At 44.1% G+C, this 24,054-nt stretch overlaps 1 protein-coding gene across 7 annotated transcripts in view; it reads left to right on the forward strand.

The window, feature by feature from the left end:
- The window catches only part of PTPRT (protein tyrosine phosphatase receptor type T), a 1,030,325-nt gene that overhangs the window by 894,699 nt on the left and 111,572 nt on the right, over window positions 1–24,054 (forward strand). For 5 of the 7 annotated variants that reach the window (XM_075901349.1, XM_075901354.1, XM_075901347.1 and 2 more), the window contains 3 exons: window positions 6,462–6,610; window positions 11,383–11,460; window positions 11,627–11,662. In XM_075901349.1, the coding sequence (XP_075757464.1) occupies window positions 6,462–6,610; window positions 11,383–11,460; window positions 11,627–11,662 (263 nt within the window). The remainder of the gene's footprint in view (window positions 1–6,461; window positions 6,611–11,382; window positions 11,461–11,626; window positions 11,663–24,054) is intronic. The other 2 variants (XM_075901351.1, XM_075901352.1) reach the window with 1 other exon arrangement.

Below are 24,054 nucleotides of genomic sequence, written 5' to 3' on the forward strand. Positions count from 1 at the left end.
TAGTTCTGTGTTAGAATTGTCATATATCACAATAAGGAAAGCTTTTAATTGAATTAATTATCAAGACATGAGTTTCAGCATAATAGAGTACTTTATTACTATTTTTCAAGTTACTATAGAGTGCTTATTGTAACAGAAGTGTAAGACTTTATTGAAAGAGTTTATTAGAGTAGGCAAGACAAGCTTGGGTGGATTGCTCTGATTCTGCCACTGGCTTACTGAATGATGCTGGGCAAGTCATGCTATCTCTGGGCCTCAGATACTCACTTTTGTAAAATGAAGTTCTGTACATCACCCAAGCATGTTAAGTGATTTGCAACTGTGCAGATCACACATCAACCATATCATTACAATTTGAACCCAGGACCTCTAAATGTACAAGGCTGATCCTCTACTGCCAGAGCAAAAGGAGCAATTATTAACTGGTAGAAGTAGTAGCAAAATCTTTGACATGGTCCAAAACCAAGGAGTGGTCAATAATTTTTGATGGGGAGGCCACTCCAAAATTTGGTAAGTGGTCAAGGGCCACACTCTTCCATTATATTAATGGAGGAGGTGCAAGGTTAGGGATGGAGTTTGGGTGCTGAATGAAGCTTATGGTAAGACACTGAGGTGCAGGTGGCGGTGTAAGAGTTTGGGTTGTGACCTTGGGCATCAGGGGGCTGTGACCAGGAGCAGGGAACTGCGGTGCAGGAGAGGATGCATAGATTTGGGTTGTGACCTAGGGCAGGAGGAGGGCAGAAACCAGCCAATGTGTGCTGGAGCAGCATGCAAAGCCTCTCTCCCCACAGCTAACAGTTGTACAGATAAACAGGCCTCAAGGTTGGTTTTTCTGAGTGGAGTGCCATGGGTGTAGGGCAAGTAGGGATCCAATGGTTTGTTGGGCTGGATCTGACCCAGACTTGTTCCAACCACTACAGGATGACAGATACAGTTTTCCTTTGTGTATAACATAAGAACCCTCCAAATTACATTATTATATGAGCAAGAAACAAATGATTATGTGATTTACATATTTAAAGAGTGAAAAGTATAGTTTTGACTGGCTGAGATTGGAGAGATGCTTTTTGTCTGAAACTAGACCTCAGCTAGAACAAAAAATATCAGTAAATAGAAACTCCACATCCTGGTTATTTTATTGTATTGAAAGAGTTACAGGGGACAAACCGAACCAAAGTTTTTCACTACAATCAACATTGTCAATGGCTTGCTTTGTTTGTACACTGAGGCTACGTCTACACTACAGGCTTTTTGCGCAAGAAGCTTTTTGCAGAAGAGACCTTCTGCAAAAAGTTTTTGCGCAAAAGCGATGCGCTTTTGTGCAAGAGAGCGTTCACGCTATTGGATGCTCTCTCGCATATAAAGCCCCCCAGAACCGGATCTGGCCAGGCTTTAGGTCACCAGTTGCTTTTAAGTGCTGTTGCCCGAGCCTTCCAGAAACACACGCTTAAAGGGACCCCCCTGGACAACCATTTCTCTGTTTCTGCTGCCTGCTTGCAGACCTCTCTTGAGGGACAGCAAAGCTTCAGCAGTGCCTATTTCAAAATAGAGCACTCTTCAGGTACGTCTAAACTGCATTCTATTTTCAAAAAGTATTTCAAAATAAAGCAGTCTAGATATAGCCTTCCTTTGACTTCCCTTATTTCTCATACAGTGAGGGTTACAGTAGTTGGAGTAAGAAGTCCTCCAGCTTGACAGTGTTTTGTCATTATTTCAAAATAACTGCCTGCTGTGTAGATGCGGACTAAGTTATTTCAAAATAATTGTTGTGTAGATGTACCCTAAGAGTCAACTGAATGTTTGTGTAGTTAAAAGAGGGGCAGGGAAAAGAAATTAGTCAGGAACTTTTTACCATAAGGAAATCAGTTTAGTGAAAAAAAAACCTCTTCACATAATAATTTAATTGTTAAGGTTCCTTCTGTAGGAGAAAAAAGACTACAGCACTTACTTAATCTTTTTTCCTCTCTTTTATTTTGTGTTATTTTCTTATCTATGGAGCCTATGTAAGCAAAGTTATTTGCGGGTGTTAGGGATTTATAGTGCATCTTTTAAAGCTGCTGGTAGTAGAATGTCATGTATTCATTTTTAAAGTGTTACTCTCTGATATGAATGAAGCATAGAAGAAGGAAATGTCAGTGGAAGCATACCTGGTTGCTTTCTTCCTTCTCCTTCCTCTTCTTCATTTTCTTATTGTTGGATGTGGGATCAAGAAAGGTGTCTTGCGTTCATGGCTTTGTCACTGATTATTTAGAGCTGGCACTGGGACTCTTCATGTCAATGGCTTTGTCATCTCCTTGGACACAGAAAAGAAGCAGGCACTATGGTAGCATAGACATAGCTGGAGAGAGTGATTTTTTAAAATGCCTTCTGCCTGTCACAAGTAAAATCTGTCGTATGCTGAGCCCATTTCTGGTGGGTACATAAGTCCAATATAAGTTCCTCTCCTCACTATTCTATCTGTGTGCACAAAATAACTCCTGCCTATTCTGCTCTAATGTGGACTCAAGTTATGTCCCACTTTTCAGTTGGGATAACCACAGGAAAATTCCAGGCTGGATTTAGGTGCCCACCTAGCATGGATTGAACAACACAAACCATTTTGTTACATTTTGTTCTTCCTTGAATGATTGACATCAGTTCCAGAGGCCTTATTGGATTGCCTTTGTAAATACAGTGTTGGTTTGAGTACAGTCTCTTTTTTGCTAAGATTTACTATAGTGTTGTATTGTATGCAGTTTCAAAGGCTTAGGTTTCTGCATTTATCAGACTATCTTCAACTATTTTAAAAATTGAAAAACAATGAATAGTCATGTGGCACCTTAGGATATGTCTAGACTACATGGCTTTGTCGACGGAGCCATGTAGATGAGTTTACTAGACATAGGAAAATGAAGCGTCGATTTAAATAATCGCCGCTTCATTTACATCAAAATGGCTGCCACGCTGTGCCGATCAGCTGTTTGGTGGCTCAGCGCGGTAGTCTGGACACTCCGTGGTCGACAACGGAACCCTTTGTCGACCACTCCGTTATGCCCCGTGGAATGAGGTTTACCGGAGCAGTCGACAAAGGCTTCTGTTGTGACCGCGGAGCGTCCCGACTACTGCACTGTGCTGCCAAACAGCTGATCAGCACAGTGCGGCAGCTATTTTGATGTAAGTGAAGTGGCGATTATTTAAATTGCCGCTTCATTTTCCTATGTCTAGTAAACTCATCTACATGGCTCCGTCGACGGAGCCATGTAGTCTAGACATACCCTTAAAGACTAACAAAAATATATATAGTGTCATGAGCTTTTGTGGGCAAAACCCTCTTCTTCAGATCATCTGAAGAAGTGGGCATTGATCACAAAAGCTCATGATACTATATATATAGTACATGCTTCTTGCTACATCTACACTACATGCTTCTTGCGCAAGAAGCCTTTTGCACAAGAGTTTTTGTGCAAAAAGTTCTTGCACAAGAGCATGTCCACACCTCAAAGCGCATCGCAAAAGCGATGTGCTTTTGTGCAAGAGAGCATCCACATTGCATGGACACTCTTGCGCAAGAAAGCTCTGATGGCCATTCATAGACTGGCCATTAGAGCACCTGTGCTTTTTCCCATAGGGGTTTCTTGCACAAGAAACATTTGAGGTGTGCACAAGAAACCCCTATGGGAAAAAGCACAGGTGCTCTGATGGAGCCTCTGGAGCATCCACACTTGCCTTTTTGCCAATAGTTGTAGCGCAAAAAGGAGTTATGCCTTGTAAAAGGAGGTTTATCTACACCGAGAAAAGCCCTCTGTTCTGCCATTTAACTGTTGATTTACTTGCGCAAAAGCGCATTTGAGGTGTGGACACTCTACAGGTTTTTGTGCAAAAACAGCTGGTTTTGCACAAAAACCTTGCAGTGTAGACATAGCCTACGTGTTTTGTTAGTCTCTGGGCTATACTAGGGAGTTATTTTGAAATAACCTCACCTCCTCCCCTTATTTTAAAATAATAAGTGGAGTGTACACACTACCAACCCTGGGTATGTCTACACTACAGCACTAATTCGAACTAACTTAATTTGAATTAGTTAATTCAAACTAAGCTAATTCGAACTAGTGCATCTAGACTAAAAACTAGTTCGAATTAGTGTTTTGTTCATTCGAACTAGCATGTCCACATTGAGTGGACCCTGAACCAAGATTAAGGATGGCCGGAAGCAGTGCCGGCAGGGCATCAGGTTAGGACTTAGAGCGTGGAGCTGCTGTCTCAGGCTAGCTGAGGGCTGTGCTTAAGGGGACCCAACCCCCACCCCGGACAGACAGTTCTCAGGGTTCCCCACTTGCTTGTCTACCTCAATGAGGGACAGTAAAGCAGTCCTGTCTTGGAGTGCTCTGAGTGCCCGCACTCGACACATCACAGCACTCGGCCATCAGCCCGGCTGCACTTGTCGCAGGCTGCCATCTGGGGGGGTCAGTCGGGGCGCTGGAGGAGAGCTTCCACCCTGAGGAGCCCGCAGAGCCATGCCAGTCCTCCCCATCGGGGGCTCGTACCCCATTCCTCCCTCACCACCTTTCACTTACCCCTCCTTAGCCCCCCTTCCTGATGTAAAAAATAAAGGACACGTGTGTTCAAAAATAAAAACTCTCTTTATTTAACAAAACTGAGAGTGGGGAGGGGATTAACCTCTGGGGAGACTGGGAAAAGGAGGTGGGAGAGGGGAAGAGAGAGGGTGGGAGAGGGGAGGGCAAAACTTAGGAGGAGGGTGCTGGAAGGGGGAAGCCAGGGGAAGAAGGAGGAGGGGAAGTATAAAACTATGGTATGCCCACATCTTCAGTACTGTGTACAGATATGATCTCACCCCAGAAAAGATATTTTGGCCTTGGAAAGGGTTCCGAAAAGGGCAACTAAAATGATCAGGGGTTTGGAACAGGTCCCATAAGAAGAGAGGCTAAAGAGACTGGGACTTTTCAGTATGGAAAAGAGGAGACTGAGGGGGGATATGATAGAGGTCTATAAAATCATGAGTGGTGTGGAGAGGGTGCATAAAGAAAAGTTCTTCATTAATTCCCATAATATAAGGACTAGAGGACACCAAATGAAATGAATGGGTAGCAGGCTTCAGACTCATAAAAGAAAGTTCTTCTTCACAAAGCAAATAGTCAACCTGTGGAACTCCTTGCCACAGGAGGCTGTAAAGGCTAGAACTATAACAGAGTTTAAAGAGAAGTGAGATAAAGTCATGGAGGTTGGGTCCATGGACTGCTATTAGCCAGGGGGTAGGAATGGTGTCCCTGACCTCTGTTTGTGGAAGGCTGGAGATGGATGGCGCAAGACAAATGGCTTGGTCATTGTCTTCGGTCCATCCCCTCCAGGGTACCTAGTGTTGGCCGCTGTTGGCAGACAGGCTACTGGGCTAGATGGACCTTTGGTCTGACCCAGTACGGCTGTTCTTATGTTCTAAGCTCAGGGCTCAGGGTCAGGGGTCTCACTGGACCACCTTGATTTTCATGCAAACCTGCTCCTGGGTTTGCATGTGGCCTTTGGTGGCCAGGCTGGCAGCTTTCCTGCCCTAGACAGCCACTTTCCTGTGCCTAGGGCGGAGATCGTGGACATTGGAAGCCTCCCCCCAAACCTGGATGAGGTCCATGATCTCCGCACTAGACCAGGCGGGCACCGCCACTTGCGGCTCTGGGCAGGCACCTGGGAGCTGCCAGCCTGGTCCCAGGAAGAGGCAGAGGGCTGGGTGCAGCGGGTGGCTGGCTCATGCCATGCCAGGTGCAGGGTCTGCTGGCTGGGTGCTGGCAGGCTTGCACCTGGCACGGGCACCGTAGCCAGCCCGTGCCCCTTTAAGGGCTCCGGGGCTGGGAGGGGAGCAGAAGAATTTCCCTGGTTGTGCCCAGAGTGGCCACCAGGGCAAGCTGGGAAGGGCTAGCCTCCCACTAGTTCGAATTAAGTGGCTACACAGCCCTTAATTTGAACTACTTAATTCGAACTAGGCGTTACTCCTCGTAGAATGAGGTTTACCTAGTTCGAATTAAGCTCTCCACTAGTTCGAATTAAGTTCGAACTAGTGGTTTGCATGTGTAGCCCCTATTAAAGTTAATTCAAACTAACAGCTATTAGTTCGAATTAACTTTGTAGTGTAGACATACCTCCTTTTATTTCAAAATAATGGGCTGGTTATTTTGAAATCGATATTCCTGCTTTCCCTGGGGAACAAGCTTATTTTGAACGTAATTATTTCAAAATAATTTCCTATTGTAGACATGCCTTAAGGTGCCACAGGACTACTTGTTTTTAAAGTTACAGACCACCATGGCAAACCCTCTGAGACTATTGTAAAGCTGAATAATTCACTTCTTTGCCCTTTACAATTATCCCCATATATCAGTCCAAGAAGGAAAGGTAAAAAGGATATTTTCTCTTTTGCTTTGTTGCTAATGAAAGAAACTGACCATAATTTCTCCCCTCTTCAAAACACATTAAAGGAAACTAGCAAAGAAGCAGAAGGAGACTCAAAGCAGCACCCAGAGGGAGATGGGTCCCGTTGTTGCTTCAGACAAGAACACCACCAAACTCAGTGCAGTTCACAATGAAGAAGCTTTTTCTTCCAGCTGTCAAGATGTTAATGGATTCAGTAAGTTTAACTTGCTTGCAATGGATATCTCCCTATTTGAGAGCTATAGATACTTAAATGGATCTGTTTCCATGGGCAGAAGATGTAGGTATTAGAAATGAAGAGGGCAAAATAAATGGCAGAAGTGCTGCTAAAAAGGAGTGTGAAACTCGAGTCTCAGATTTCTCTGTGACTGCCTCCATGTTAACTGTCAGACAGGTGGAGAGGATTCCCTTTGACTCTAAATTGACTTGGTAGAATTTAGAATAAAAGTTTGAATAAAAGTTTGCATTCACAGTATGTTCAGTAAGAACTGTTTCCTCTGGATAGGAAGAGGCAATGCAGGTGACTGAGACCATTAATCTTTTATTTATTGCCTAGGTGTGTAAAGGAAAGTTTTATGCTAGTCCCAGGGGATGTAAGTCTGTCTATATCTGAGACTGTTCCTTAATATGACAGATCCTCTTCAAAGTACAGGATACCCCAGAGTTTCAGCTCAGTGCAGGAGTATTGCTAAAAAGAAGTGACAAGAAAGAAGAGACATGGTGGAAGCTAAAATCCAACAACGTGCATGCTGTATCATTGTAACTGTATCTCATGTAGTCTGGAAGTCCCACCAATGTGATGACAGGCAGCACATCATCTGAACAACAATACATGAATGATATGTCTTTCACAAAGGCGCCACTTTTCTGACACCACAATGAAGGAACATCACAGGGCTATAGATTACGCAGGGCTAGTGCAGAACAGAAATCTACATCATGAGGGCAAACAGCTGGACACTTTGACATAGAAGAATTAGATGCCTAGAAAATGCAAGTATTAGTATAAAGTTGAATGATTTAAGATTTGTTTAACTCTTCAGGATCTTATTTAGGGAGCAAAGTGTCATTCATTGAATATCCAGGTCTTGAAATCCATACATCCCCCATAAGGAGCATGTACATGGCATGTAGAAGTACAAAATGAGAAGCCATGATCAAACTGGGTGAGTGTAGGAGAATCTTATCTGGCATTAATGAACTCTGGTGTGGTCACATAATTATTCTATCTAGTGGCAGGAGCAAGGTCATGAGGGGAATGTATTAGTAAGTGCCTCCAAGAGCGTTAAGGATCATCCTCCATCCCATGTCTCTACTCAGACATTCTTATTCTCTGCTCACACCTTACTTGTATTTTCTTCTGTGCACGTACAAGGGAGAAGACAATGGCACTTTAAATATTCTGTCACTCAAAGTAGACAACTACATCAAGGTCTAATTCTTATTTGAATCCATATGTGACTTCTACTTTCAGTTGGGGTGCGTCCTCCTGAACCTAACACGGTGATTTAGAGGAGAGTGAAAATTATTTAAAATCAATAAATACAGCTGTGTATCATCAGACCATCAAGGAGGCAGACAAGACTATCCAGAATGAAGGGGCACTGCCAAGTTTAATTAAGTTACTATATCAGCTGCCTTTTAATTATTCCTAAACGTTCTATGCCAAATCCATGTTATATTCTGGGACATGTTTGTCAAAGATTTCTAAAGTGGATGTGAAATTGAGTCCTGGATAGTGATTCAGTACAAGATCCACACATTGTTCTAGAGGAGTTAGGTGTTGCAGATATTTTCTGCTGGTCCTCTGCAATATGTTGAAATTCATCTGGATAAGCCTCATTCAATATGTACATATCAATTGTGCCTGTAAAACTCTTGCAATTGGATGATAGATAACGTACACAACTCACTGGTTATGCAAGCCAGTGCTTGACTGATTTGTACCAATGCCCAAATGTTCTCTGCAGATCTTCCATTGAAAACAATCTGTGAAAATCTGGCCTTTTGGAGTTTCTGTCCTCCCTCCTCATCCAAAAGAAATAATTCACCTTCCCTTCATGCCACTTCGCTCTGTTTCACTGAATATAAAGCTTTTTATTAAATTTACTTAAAATGTTTATAAAGCTTTTATACAAAAATACCTTATTCTGAACCAAGACAGTGTGATCCAGTGATTTCACTAAGATCATTGGCAGAGCCGGTCTTAGGGGCGGGTAAGCCGGGCAGTCACCTGGGGCTGCCAATTGGGTTAGGACCGGCCCTGATCACTGGATCTTAAAAAATGTGGATTTCACTCTCTATTTTGCTACTAACTTGCTGCATGATCTTAAGCAAGTCCCATGAACTTTCTATACCTCAGTTGCCCTTCTGTAGAAGTGAGTGCTTCCTCACTAATACAACACTCAAGGCTGAGTAGAGGCAACAAAATACAGCAGCCAAGCTGCAGAGGTTAGGCGCCCCAAAACATAGATATGCATCATACCTAAAATCAGCTGGTGAAGAACTCCTGAAGACCAATTTGTGAGACCCTTCTCTGACCCCTGTTACATCAGCTGGTATATTATAAGCTGCAGGTGTTGATGAAAAACATGGCAACAGAAAAGTGTTATACTGAAAGAGCCTGCAAGTGCTTTCATTGTGCGAGGTACTGTTTAGTAGGCAGTTCTGCAGACTTTATGAAATTCCACTTGAAATTCTCTAGACCAGTGAATGCTTCTGTTCAGCTCGTGGAATAATGTTGATGAGTGTTTATAAATTTGTCAGTAATGTTTATTCTAGAGATGCAGCAATTGCATATGATATTTACTTTGATATGTATTGAATTGTATCAACTTTTGTATTATGGAATAGTTATTTCTATTTTATCTGTTGGCATCTTTTTGATGTACTGTGATTTTGTATTAGTTTGTTTCCCATCACAGTGGAAATGAGGTCAATATTTGTCACTATAGGAACAAACTACAAAGAATTACAAAAAGTGCCCTTATAAATTATTAATTGTCATATTCACACTTAAATTGACCCATTTATAAGACAGCTTCATAAATCAGCTATACAGTTGCCAGATGGTTTAACCAAAATATCAAATACCCCACACACACCCCAAAAAAAATACCCAGTAAAAAATTCTGTTGCAGAAAAAAAAGGGGAGACCAAAGTTGTTGAAAAAAAAAAACCCAGCGTAGCCCCTTTAAGAAATCCTTTGAGGCTTTTTGGCCCTAACAGGGCCATCTTGTCTTCCTGCTCCGGGCCAGACAGCTCCCCTTTGGAACCAGGCAAGCACCCGGTATTTTCACCTTCTGACTGGGAAAAAAATCAGAAAATACCAGACATTGTAGGTGTCCAGTATTTTCTGAATTTTGTTTCCAGACAGGAGGCAAAAATACCGGACTGTCTGGGTCAATACTGGACACTGAGCAACCCTAATCAGCTAACTAAAAAGTAAGTGCTCCATATGAATGCTGGTCTCTGGCCTTTTCCTTGGTCTGTTTTGATTAGCAAGTAAATGATCTTTTGATCCTTTCCCATCCCTTGAGTTGGAGAATATAGGTGCCATTTCTCATATCCAAGCATCCCATCCATCTCAGCTAACACCTTTTGTGTTAGGCATGTGTGGAACAGTGTGCCAACTTGCTGGGCTTAATAAACCCAAAAGTACATGCTGTGTCTACATTGGCACCCTTTTCTGGAAAAGGGATGCTAATGAGACTAGTTGGAATTTAAGAGGAATAAGGGATCTTCCGGAAAAGGCTTTATTTTCCGAAAGATCCCGTCTAGACTGGCGCTTTTCTCTGGCAAAGCCCCAAGCCAGAAAAAAGCGGCAGCCATGTTCATGCAAATGCCGCGGGGGATATTTAAATCCCCCGCGGCATTTGCAATTCCGACTGGTCTCATTAGCATCCCTTTTCTGGATGCCAATGTAGACACAGCCATTCTGTATTTCTGGGAGTTATGTTTAGGAATCTGTTTCTTTGAGAAAAAATACAAATTTATTTTTTGTGTAACAACAAATAAAACACCTATTTAAAAAAGGCATAGTCTGCAATATTCCCACACATTATATGTTACACTAGCAGTACAGGTTGGACTTCCTGGTTCGGAAGCCTCGGGACCTGACCTGTCCCAGATGAGGGATTTTGCCAGACCTGGGGAGGTCATTTCTGGCCTCCCTGCCACCCCCCCCACCAGTCCAGACCTGCCCACTTCCCTCACAGCTGGCTCCCTCCTCTCCCTGCCCCCACTGCCCTGTTAACCCCCACTGCCCTATTGAACAGCCCTGCCACCTCTGCTCGCCAGGCTCCCACTGCCTCTGCATATCAGGTTCCCGCTGCAGAGTCTGGCTCCTGCTGCCACTCTGGGCAGCACCACAGCCTCTGGACTGGGCACCCACAGCCCTGCTGGGAAACCCCACTGCCCTGCCAGGTTACAGGGCTCCCTGGCGCTAGCCCTCAGACTCTCTGGTCCTGAAACATCTGGGCTGTGTCTACACTGGTACCCTTTTCCGGAAATGCTTAAAACGGAATAGTTTTTTCTGGAAAAGGACTTTTGCCCAAATGGGAGCAGCATAGTTTTTCAGGAAAAACACTGACAATTTTACAGTAGATCGTCATTGCTTTTCCGGAAAAGCAAGTGACCAGTGTAGACAGCTGGCAAGTTATTCCGGAAAAGTGGCTGCTTTTCCGGAATAAGTGGGCCAGTGTAGACACAGCCCTGTGCTCCTGCCGGACCATGGGTGTTGCAAGACCAAAGAGTCCCAATTAGGAGAGTTTCAACCTGTATTTCAATGTTTGGGGTCTTGTAGTATTGTGGTAGTGATATAAAGTTAATATGCATTCTCAGATGAAAAAAGTATTTCATTTTGCTAAGTATTCAGTATTATCATGTTCTCTGAGGAATCTTCTCCCTGTTTTCACTCTCTCTCATTCTCTGTTTCTAAAGTCTTTTCTTTGTGTCTTTCCTACCTAGCATCATCCTCTCCTTGTTCATTTTCTGCCCAAAGCAAAACCCTTCAGAGCAAAACTTTGTTGAATTCCTACTACTCAGGTACTAGTGCTAGATTTTTTTTTTTTTACATGTCCCAATATGGCATATGGACTGAGTCATCTGAAACAGCTAACCTTGTTTTAATTTTTAATTTTTTTTCTTCCTTGATCTTCTGTTGATTTCCATTGATCCGTGTTGTGTGGGTGACTGGAATTCCATCTCAAAGTATCATCAGACACTGTTCCATCGACCACGCTGCTAGGTAAGAAGACAGGTATGGTGCCCTGTACTACAGTGGAGGGAAAACATGTATTGTATCTGAAAATGATCCTGAAACACACTGCCAAATGGCTTAGACTCCAATATTACAATTCTCCTTTGAGTTGACTGCCATGTTGTTATTGAGGAAACGGAAGCAACTGGAAGTTTGGTGTAATAATGCAACAAAAACAGAAACATGACTTCTCCCTAGAGCTGCTGTTTACACTAGCTTCCTTATCGAAAAGAGAGTAAAAGACAAAAATTGAGAACCTGAGGTGCATCAAGTATCTCTTTTATGTGTAGGATGTGACATGAGGGGCTAAATTTCCATCCATTCTTCACTTTGAAAACCACTTTTGTTCGTGTAAGTGACTGTGCCCACAAAGCAGACACACCTATGCTTTGTATGTGAAGATCTGAGATCTCCTGCTCATGCACATAAATGAGGGTATGTCTACACTACAGCACTAATTCGAACTAACTTAATTCGAATTAGTTAATTCGAACTAAGCTAATTTGAACTAGTGCATCTAGACCTAAAAACTAGTTCGAATTAGCATTTTGCTAATTCGAACTAGCATGTCCACATTGAGTGGACCCTGAACCGAGGTTAAGGATGGCCGGAAGCAGTGCCGGCAGGGCATCAGGTTAGGACTTAGAGTGTGGAGCTGCTGTCTCAGGCTAGCCGAGGGCTGTGGTTAAAGGGTTCCGATCCCTACCCAGGACAGACAGTTCTCAGGGGTTCCCTGTTTGCAAAGCAGTCCTGTCTTGGATTGCCCTGAGTGCCCACACTCGGCACATCACAGCACTCGGCCATCAGCCAGGCTGCACTTGCCGCAGCCTGCCATCCGGAGGGGGGGGTCAATTGAGGGGCTTCAGGAGAGCTTCCACCCCGAGGAGCCCGCAGAGCCAGCCCAGTCCTTCCCATTGGGGGCTCGTACCCCATTCCTCCCTCACCTCCTTCCACTTACCCCTCCCTAGCCCCCCTTCCTGATGTACAAAATAAAGGACACGTGTTCACAAATAGAAACTCTCTTTATTGAACAAAACTTGGGGAGACTGGGAAAAGGAGGTGGGAGAGGGGAAGAGAGAGGGTGGGAGAGGGGAGGGCAACTAAAATGATCAGGGGTTTGGAACAGGTCTCATATGAAGAGAGGCTAAAGAGACGGGGACTTTTCAGCTTAGAAAAGAGGAGACTGAGGGGGGATATGATAGAGGTCTATAAAAGCACAAGTGGTGTGGAGAGGGTGCATAAAGAACAGTTCTTCATTAGTTCCCATAATATAAAGACTAAAGGACACCAAATGAAATGAATGGGTAGCAGGCTTCAAACTAACAACAGAAAGTTCTTCTTCACAAAGCAGATAGTCAGCCTGTAGAACTCCTTGCTGCAGGAGGCTGTGAAGGCTAGAACTATAACAGAGTTTAAAGAGAAGTGAGATAAAGTCATGGAGGTTGGCTCTATGGAGTGCTATTAGCCACAGGGTAGAAATGGTGTCCCTGGCCTCTGTTTGTGGAAGTCTGGAGATGGATGGCACGAGATAAATGGATGGGTCATTGTCTTCGGTCCATCCCCTCCAGGGTACCTAGTGTTGGCCACTGTCAACAGACAGGCTACTGGGCTAGATGGACCTTTGGTCTGACCTAGTACGGCCATTCTAAGCTCAGGGCTCACGGTCGGGGGTCGCAGTGGACCACCTTGATTTTCATGCAAACCTGCTCCTGGGTGGCCAGGCTGGCAGCTATCCTGCCCTAGACGGCCACTTTCCTGTGCCTAATGCGGAGGTCGTGGATGAGGTCCACGATGTCTGCACTAGACCAGGCGGGCGCCCGCCTCTTGCAGCCCCGGGCAGGCTCCCGGGAGCCGCCAGCCTGGTCCCGGGAAGAGGCGGAGGGCTGGGTGGCAGCGGGTGGCTGGCTTGTGCCGTGCCAGGTGCAGGGTCTGCTGGCTGGGTGCTGGCAGGCTTGCACCTGGCACAGGCACCATAGCCAGACCAGGTGGGGGACTCCGGGGCCAGGTGGGGGGCAGAAGAGTTTCCCTGGTGGTGCCCAGAGTGGCTACCAGGGAAAGCTGGGAAGGGCTAGCCTCCCACTAGTTCGAATTAAGTGGCTACACAGCCCTTAATTTGAACTACTTAATTCGAACTAGGCATTACTCCTCGTAGAATGAGGTTTACCTAGTTCGAATTAAGCGCACCGCTAGTTCGAATTAAGTTCGAACTAGCGGTTTGCATGTGTAGTGCCTATCAAAGTTAATTCGAACTAACATCTGTTAGTTCGAATTAACTTTGTAGTGTAGACATACCCTGAGTGTTTGCATATTCAATATAGATTGGAACTTGTTTATTTGGATGCAGTAAGCTGTAGGCACAAGTTTCTTGCAGAAATCAGGAGCTAAGCTTGGGAAAGGGAGACATTATCATACGGTGCATCTACACAGCACCCTTAACTCGAAATAAGATATGCAGTTTGTGCTACACAAATTTCGTAACTTATTTCAATTGAATTTCAAAATAGTGCATTTCTAGACTGATCTCGAAATACTGGGCATGTTCAAAAGACGTGCCCTGCTGTATAGATGTACCCATATGGAGAATAGTGAGAGCTTAAAAGTAAGGAGGAAAAAAACTTCTCCACTTGTATTGCATTTCCTTACTCTGTCATGTACAAAAGTCACATTGATCAACACTTGGACACCATGCTGCTAGGTGCCATAGATAAACCTGAAGAAAACAGATCAATGCCAATGGCAATTTAGGGTGTGTCTAGACAGCACCCTTCTGTCAGAATAAACTACGATATTTGCGCTTTGCAAATTGCGTAGCTCATTCCAAGTCTAAATCAAAAGAGCTTATTTTGAAATTTGGCGTTGTGTGTTCAGTGCCAAATTTCAAAATAAGGAGGAATTCCAACAAATCCCTTAACCCTCATGGAACGATGGTTACAGGGATGCCAGAATAGCGGGCACTTTTAAAGATGCAGCTTTGCTATTTTAGAATACTTCCGGTATCCCAAAAAAGAAATACAGTCTAGACCAGTATTTCTTAAACTGTGTTCTGTGGCACACCGGTGTGCTGCGAGGTTGTCTGAGGTGTGCCGCGGAGAACAACGGGGTTCAAAATGGTCACCCTTAAAGGGGCAGGCAACTTTTTTTTTTTTGCTCAATAACTTTCTCCCGACCCTTTTTTTTGGGTTAAACAAAAAATTCTTGGTGTTCCTCATAAAAAAAAAGTATTGTTTGGTGTTCCTTGGACTTAAAAAGTTTAAGAAACACTGGTTTAGACATATCCTTAGAATCATAGTGTTCTTCTTCAACTAAGTGATTGGGCAACAAAAATGACAAATGAAATGTAATGTTGATGAATGTAAAGTAAAGCATATTGGAAAGAATAATCCCAACTATATATACAATATAATAAAGACTAATTTGGCTACAGCTACTCAAGAGAAAGATTGAAGTCATTGTCATTTCTCAGGTTCTCTGAAAACATCTACTCAGTGTGCAGCAACAGTCAGAAAGGCAAATAGAATGTTAGGAGTCATTAAAAAAGGGATAGAGAATAAGAAAAAAAATATTTTATTGCCTCTACATAAAGCCACGGTACACCCACATCTTAAATACTGCATACAGATGTGGTCACCTCATCTCAGAAAAAGATATATTGGCATTGGAAAAGGTTCAGAAAAGGGCAACAAAAATGATCAGGGGTTTGGAACGGGTCCCCTACAAAAAGAGATTAAAAAGACTGGGACTTTTCAGCTTAGAAAAGAGAAGACTAAGCAGGAATATGATAGAGGTCTATAAAATCATGACTGGTATGGAAAAAGTGAATAAGAAGAAGTTATTTACTTATTCCCACAATCAAAGAACTAAGGGTCACCATATGAAATTAATAGGCATCAGGTTTAAAACAAAGGAAGTTTTTCTTCACTCAGCGCACAGTCAACCTGTGGAACTCCTTGCCAGAGGATGTGGTGAAGGCTAGAACTTTAACACGGTTCAGAAAAGAGCTAGATAGATTCATGGAGGTTAGGTCTATCAATGGCTATTAGCCAGGATGGGTAGGAATGGTGTCCCTAGCCTCTGTTTCTCTAGAGGTGGGTGACAGGGAAGGGATCATGTGAGGATTGCTTGTTGTGTTCCCTCCCTCTGAGGACCTGGCATTGGCCACTGTCAGCAGACAGGGTACTGGGCTGGATGGACCTTTGGTCTGACCCAGTATGGCCATTCTTCTGTTCTTATGTTCTTAAGTAATGTCCCTGTGGGTAATCCGCTATTGGTGTTGGGAGCCCTCACCAGCCCACTCCCTCCCATCATGAATTAGTAAGGAAGATGAACCAGGCACTGTGGGCAATGAAAAAGTGCTGGCCTCTTCATTACCAGGCTCAAAGACGCACGCTAAACAGCCTGCGAAGCCGGCTCTCCAGCCAGTGCCACAGTTCGGTTGGACTACATATGCACAATGGGCATGCGGTGTTCCCACCTTTGAAGTTAGCACACACAGACCGATTCCTCTCAATTCCTTCTTTGGCACCCTCAGATATGGACAGAGTTCCAACCTCTCTTCTCCTTGTGTCATTTCTATGACGCAAAAGAAAAAAAAATTAGATAGATATTATAGACCTGTTTCTGTTAGTTTTTCCTTTGTTAAACAGTACATAGCTTTAAAAATATATTCTTTTACTTCAGCTTGTATATAGTTAGCCTGACAGTTTACCACTGTGGTGGAAAGAAAGAAAGAAAGAAAGAAAGAAAGAAAGAAAGAAAGAAAGAAAGAAAGAAAGAAAGAAAGAAAGAAAGAAAGAAAGAAAGAAAGAAAGAAAGAAAGAAAGAAAGAAAGAAAGAAAGAAATGGAGCTTTACTCATAGATAAGAGCCATACCAGCGAACGGCATAGGCTACCACCTGGCGAAATGCCAGGATCCAGTTTCAAAAAATGTGAGAAATGCTGGGACTCTATGCCAGTCTCTGTTGGCCTCAGAGATTTCATACGCTGCCTAGGGAAGACACACGTTTCACAAAAATGCATTCATTTTCGCAGCCTGACAGTGAAAGCTCACAAGGATAGAGAGCTCAGATGCTGTCCTTTGACAAAGCTCTAGACCCCTATCCACATAATGAGGCCAATAAAGGCTCAGATACAACCTCTCCTCAGAGGAACCTCTCAAGTCCTACACAGCAAAAAGCGCATTAAAAAATGAAACCCTCACCAGCCCGCTCCCTCCCATCATGAATTAGCAAGGAAGATGAACCAGGCACCTTGGGCATTTAAAAAGTGCTGGCCTCTTCATTACCAGGTTCAAAGACGCACGCTAAACAGCCTGCAAAGCCAGCTCCCCAGCCGTCTAAAAGGGTACCTACTATGGACCCTGAATCAACAAAGGCAGGTGCCACTCAGACTGGCGCCGCTTGGCGAGTCCTGATTATTGGGCACTATGACACATCTCTACTGCCCTTTCCACACCAGCCCCGAGTTCGCTATCTTCTACACACTTTAACTCATCTCGCTCTCTCACTGAGGGCATTGATCCCGAGGAAGAGCAGACTGAGGATGGTCCGACCATCCAACAAGCAGACATGCCCCCAAATGATAACTCATCTTCTATACCTGATGAAGCAGTTATCCCAAATGATTCCTCACCTAGTGACAACCTAAAGCAACTTCAAGAGGAGGAACTGCAAGTCAGGAGGTTGTAATATCAGAAGTGCAGGAAAAAACAGCATAAGCTTCTAAAGAACCTACAGCCCTATGCAAAATCCAAAATTGCACGACCTCTAGATGAGGCAATACTTGAAACTGCAGACAAAGTATGGCAAACACCAGCCACAGACTCTCTCCCCCAACCAACAAAAGGGCATACAGAGAATATTTTGTTCCATCCAAAAGCATGGGCTTTTTATTCTTGCACCTTCAACCCAATTCCTTAGTGGTTGATGCTACAAATCAAAGGTCTAAAAATCCTCAATACAAAACAAATATACGAGACAAAGGCCACAAGTGCCTGGATGTGTTTGGGAGGAAAATGTGCTCCTCCTCAACCCCTCAACTTCATAATGCTAACTACACAGCCCTACTTACAAATCATGACTTTGACAGTTACTTAAAACTGACAGAGCTCATGCACCATCTCCCAGACAATAAGAGACCCATCCTCAAAGCCATCGTTAAAGAGGGATATATATATATATTATACAGACCTGCAGATGGCCCTCGCCACCGCCAACACCATGGCAAGAGTTACAGCAATATCCATAGTAATGAGATGTTCATCCTGTCTTCAAGCAGCGGGAGTTCCTAGGGACCTCCAGGCTTCAGTAGAAGACCTACTATTTGACAAGGACGAATTGATTGCTGCAAAGACCAATGAAGCTTTGTATTCTAGCAAAGACTCATACATTACATTGCTCACATTGGGTGTGTATACTCCCCCCCTACTGAAGGAAACGCTATGATCCCTACCACAGTCATACGGATACAACCTTCGGCAGACAGCAGCAGCACCAATCATTTCACCAAACTCAATTCAGACCACGAAACCAATGAAGAAGAGCCATAAACACACGCTCTTCTATGACTCAAGCTTCTAGGTCAGCTCCCAGACAAATGCACTAGGCAAAAGAGTATGGGAAGGAGGTGGACAGCCCTTAGTGGGGAAAGAACACGTGAGAAAATATTTAGAAAAGCTAAACTTACACAAATCCATGGGCTTGGATTTAATGCATCTGAGGGTACTGAGGGCAAATGTCATTGCAGAGCCTTTGGCCATTATCGTTGAAAACTCGTGGAGATCGGGAGAGATCCCAGATGATTGGAAAAAGGCAAAAGTAGTGCCCATCTTTAAAAAAAAGAAGGACAATCCAAGGAACTATAGACCAGTCAGCCTTACCTCAGTCCACAGAAAAATCATGGAAGGGAGCCACAAGGAATCCATTTTGAAGCACTTGGAAGAGGGGAAAGTGATCAGGAATAGTCAACATGGATTCATGAAGGGCAAGTCGTGCCCAACCAATCTGATTAGCTTCTATGAGGAGGTAACTGGCTCTGTGGATATGGGAAAGTCAGTGGATACCTTGACTTTAGCAAAGCTTTTGATACAGTCTCCTACAATATTCTTGCCAGCAAGTTAAGGGAGTATGGATTGGATAAATGGACAGTAAGATGGATAGAAAGCTGGCTAGACTGTTGGGCCCAACAGGTAGTGATCAACTGCTTGTTGTCAGGTTGGCAGTTGGTTTCTAGCGAAGTCCCCCAAGTATCTGTTCTTGGACCGGTTTTGTTCAACATCTTTATTAATAGTAATAGAGATGTAGCTGAGTTAGTCTGGTCTTGCTGAAACAAAAGACAGGACTATGCATCACTTTAAAGACTAACAAGATGGTTTATTAGGTGATGAGCTTTCATGGGCCAGACCCACTTCCTCAGATCAAATTGTGGAAGAAAATTGGCATGACCATATATACCAAAGGGATACAATCAAAAAAAGTGAACATATATAAAATAGACAAATCAGATTTTAGAACAGAGGGGGGGATGGTGGGGGAAGCTAATGTCTATGGGTACATCTACACTAGCCCCCTAGATCTATCTAGGGAGGCTAATGAGGGCGACCGGAATTGCAAATCCAGCCCGGGATTTAAATATCCTGTGTTTGATTTGCATGTTCCTGGCTGGTCACCATTTTAGAAATTGACTAGCCTGAAGTAACTGCACGCGTCTACACGTGGCAGTGAAATGGAATTCTAACTTAAACCCCTAGCTCAAATTAGCTGGTATTCCTCCTGCAATGATGTTTACCAGCTAATTCGAATTAGGGGCTTTAAATTGGAATTCTGTTTCACTGCCACGTGTAGTTCGGGCAGTTACTTCAGCTTAGTCAATTTCTAAAATGGCGACCGGCTGGGAACATGCAAATCAAGCCCAGGATATTTAAATCCTGGGCCTGATTTGCAATTTTGGTCACCTTCATTAGCCTCCCTTGATCGATCTAGGGGGCTAGTGTAGAAGTACCCTTAGAGATAATGATATTAGTGGTGATAATTGGAGAAGCTATCTTTGTAATGGGTAAGATAAAATTAGCATCTTTGTTAAGGCCCTCGTAAAGTGTCAACTTTAAGCATGAATGACAGTTCAGAGGCTTATCTTAGAAGTCTTGTGTTAAAATCTCTTTGAATCAGGATGCAGGTAATCAGGTCATTGAGACAATGCCCCTTCTGGTTGAAATGGCAAGAATCTGTTTTTTCTTTGTGAAACTGTCTGATGTCTGTTCTGTGTGCATTGATTCTTTGGCGAAGTGTCTGAGAAGTTTGTCCAATATACATAGCAGACAACACATGATGGCATAAATTATATTTCTAGATGAGCAGGAATATGTGTTCTTGATCTTATAACTGAAATGGTTAGGTCCAATGATGGGGTCAGCAGAGTAAATATGTGGACAAAGCTGGCAACGGGGTTTGTTGCAAAGGAAAGTTCCAGGGTTGGTATTAGTGTAATATGTCCTGTGGTTGATGGTAAGAATCATCCTGAGGTTAGGTGGTTGTCTATAGGAGTCTATGGGTCTGTCACCCAGAGCCTCTCGAAGTGTAGTATCCTGTTACAGTATAGGTTGTAGTTTATTGATAATGTCTTTATTAATGACCTGGATGAGGGGATGGATTGCACCCACAGCAAGTTTGCGGATGACACTAAGCTAGGGAGATGTAGATATCCTGGAGGGGAGGGATATGGTCCAGAATGACCTGGACAGATTAGAGGATTGGGCCACAAGAAATCTCATGAGGTTCAATAAGGACAAGTGTAGAGTCCTGCACTTGGGACTGAAGACTCTCAAGCATTGTTACAGGCTGGGGACCGACTGGCTAAGTAGCAGTTCTGCAGAAAAGGACCTGGGGATTACAGTGGATGAGAAGCTGGATATGAGTCAACAGTGTCTCCTTGTAGCCAAGCAGGCGAATGGCATATTAGGGTGCATTAGGAGGAGCATTGCCAGGCAGTTCAAGAGAAGTGATTATTCCCCTTTATTCGGCTCTGGTGAGGCCACATCTGGAATATTGTCTCCAATTCTGGCCCCCCCCCCCACTATATAAAGGATGTGGACACATTGGAGAGGGTCCAGCGTAGGATGACCAAAATGGTTAAGGGGCTGGAGCACATAACCGCTGAGGAAAGACTGTGGGATTAGGGTCTGTTTAGTCTGCAGAAGAGAAGAGTGAGGGGGGATTTGATAGCAGCCTTCAGCTTCCTGAAGGGAAGTTCCAAAGAGGATGAATAAAGGCTGTTCACAGTAGTGACAGATGGCAGAACAAGGATCAATGGTCTCAAGTTATAGTGGAAGACGTCTAGGTTGGATATTAGAAAAAACTATTTCACTAGGAGGGTGGTGAAGCACAGGAATAGGTTACCTAATGAGGTGCTGGAATCTCCATCCCTAGAATTTTTAATTCTCTGCTTGACAAAGCCCTGGCTGGGTTGATTTAATTGGGCTTGGTCCTGCCTTGGGTAGGGGCTTGGATTTGATGACCTCCTGAGGTCTCTTCCAGCTCTATGATTCTATTACAACAGGTTTGAGAATTTGGTCGAGGGTCTGCCCAATCTCCCTTCCACACCAGTGCCATTCATATCCAACATCATCCAGAAATCATTAGTTGCAGGTACTCCATCCCTTTCATATCAATTCCCCCAACTTCCCCACCTTCTCGCTCCCTCCTCAGGGACCCCTTCATGAAACCATGCTCCACCAAGAACACCTTCACAACACAGAACAGGTCCCCAAACAATATCAAGGGAGAAGTTTTTACTCAACTTACTTTTTCACCGAAAAGAGAATGGGGTTGTGTTACCCAAAATTTCACTGGAGACCACCCCAAGGTTATACTCATATGGATTTGTTAAAAGAGGAATTAACAATCCACTACAGGATTAAACTCAAGGGAATTGGGTTATCATTCAGTGGGTTAAACTGGAGGGAAGTGAGCTATTTCTCTCACCCACACAAGCACACACAGTCATTAGTCCATTCATACACATTCATTCATGCCCTCAGGCACTCACACACTTACACCGGCAAAAACTTGCAGAGCAAGCCAAGGCATATTGGCTCCCCAGGTTTCCCTCTAGCCATGGATACTGGCCAGTGAGCTCCTCAGAAAGAGGGCTTCTGCCACGTGCTCTCTCCTTTTATTGGAACTGGGCAGCTCCTGTCATGCACTCCTTCTTCCACGTCACCAAGGAGCATGCCCAGACCTCCCTCAATCCAGGTTCTTTGTTTGCTTAGGGCAGTCTTTGTTTGCTTAGGGCAGTCTTTAATTAGTCACTATCTGACTCCTGGCTCCATGGGTTTAGCCTTGCCATTTCCCTCACCCCAAACACGCTCCATTCATACACACATTCTTATCACTGGATGGAATGCAGCTTAGAGCAAGTTACAATCAAAGTGGCTGAGAGTTGCAACTCTCACAAAGTTGCAAGGCTCAACAATCACCAAGCTTACAGTAGGTTTCTGAACTTATAAAGTAAAGTGGTTGAGCGTTACAAAGCTCAACAATCTTACAACAAGGTACAAAATGTAAAAGGCAAAGTAGCTGAAAGTTACAAAGAGACAAGTACAAAGCTTCAAAGCTCAGTGTTTACAAAGATACCTTCCAGAGCACAGTATCTGCCTGAGAACAATTTCCATCTTAAGTCTAAGTAGTCTAGCTTCAGGTATTCAACTCTGAAACTTTTACTTTTTGGAGTTTTAAACAGAATATGCTTCCCCACCAAATTCACAAAGGGTATGTCTACATAGCAAAGTTATTTTGAAATAACTTTACTAGCATCTACACAGCCAAACAGCTATTTCAAAATTAATTTGAAATAGCAAAGCGCTTATTTCAATTTTGGCAAACCTCATTCCATGAGGAATAACACCAAATTCAAAATAGCTATTTTGAAATAAGTGCTTATATCGAAAAAGGGGTCCTCCAGCCTTCCCAGGGTGCCCTGGTGGCCACTCCAGCCTCAACTAAGAACACTCTTCTCCCTCCCTCCTCCCTGGAGCCCTTAAAGGGGTTGATTCTGGCCACAGTGCCTGTACCAAATCCAAGCCTGCCAGCCCAGAGCCAGCAGTCATTGCCCCTGACCCAGTGGCCCCAAAACATGAGCCAGCAAGCCACTGGCAGCCAGCCCTCCACCTTTCCTCAGGAGCAGGCTGCCAGCTCTCAGGAGACTGCCAGGGCCCGGAGAAGGCAGGTGCCTTCCTGGTCCAGGGTAGAGATCATGGACCTTATTCAGGTTTGGGGGGGATGCCCGCAATCATCCATGATCTCTGCACTGGACGCAGGAACGCGGCCATCTATGGCAGAATAGCTGCCAACCTGGCCACCAAAAGCCACATGCAAACCCAGGAGCAGGTCTGCATGACAATCAAGTTAGTCTGGTGAGACCCCCAACCCTGAGCCTTGATATTCCCCTCCCCATTCTTCTCCCCTTCCAGCTCCCTCCTCCCAGGTTTCTCCCTCCCCTCGCCCACCTCCTTTCCCCAGTCTTACCAGAGTTTCATCCCCTCCCCCACCAGTTTTGTTAAATAAAGAGTTTGTGTTCATAAAAACACATGTATATTGTGTCTGTCTGCTATGTATATTGGACAAACTTCTCAGACACTTCACCAAAGAATTAATGCCCACAAATCAGACATAAGATAGTTTCACAAATTAAAAACAGGTTTTTGCCATTTCAACCAGAACGGGCATTGTCTCAACAACCTCTCTACGGCTACGTCTACACTGGCCCCTTTTCCGGAAGGGGCATGTAAATTTCACCAGTCGTCGTAGGGAAATCCGCGGGGGATTTAAATATCCCCTGCGGCATTTAAATAAAAATGTCTGCCGCTTTTTTCCGGCTTTTAAAAAAGCCGGAAAAGAGCGTCTACACTGGCCCCGATCCTCCGGAAAAAGTGCCCTTTTCCGGAGGGTCTTATTCCTACTTTGAAAGAATAGGTCCTTTGAAAGTAGGAATAAGACCCTCCGGAAAAGGGCACTTTTTCCGGAGGATCGGGGCCAGTGTAGACGCTCTTTTCCGGCTTTTTTAAAAGCCGGAAAAAAGCGGCGGACATTTTTATTTAAATGCCGCGGGGGATATTTAAATCCCCCGCGGATTTCCCTATGACGACTGGTGAAATTTACATGCCCCTTCCGGAAAAGGGGCCAGTGTAGACATAGCCTACATGTATCTTACTCCAAAGAGACTTTAGCACCAGACTACAAAGATGCTAAACTGTCATTTGACACTTTACAAATGGACTTTAACAAAGATGCTAACTACCTTACCCATTACAAAGATAGCTTCCCCAATTATCACCCCTAATATCATTATCTCATAGACACTAATCTCCCTCCCACACACACACACACTCT

Source organism: Pelodiscus sinensis, chromosome 18 (genome assembly GCF_049634645.1).
Source record: "Pelodiscus sinensis isolate JC-2024 chromosome 18, ASM4963464v1, whole genome shotgun sequence".
Taxonomy (NCBI): Eukaryota; Metazoa; Chordata; order Testudines; family Trionychidae; genus Pelodiscus; species Pelodiscus sinensis.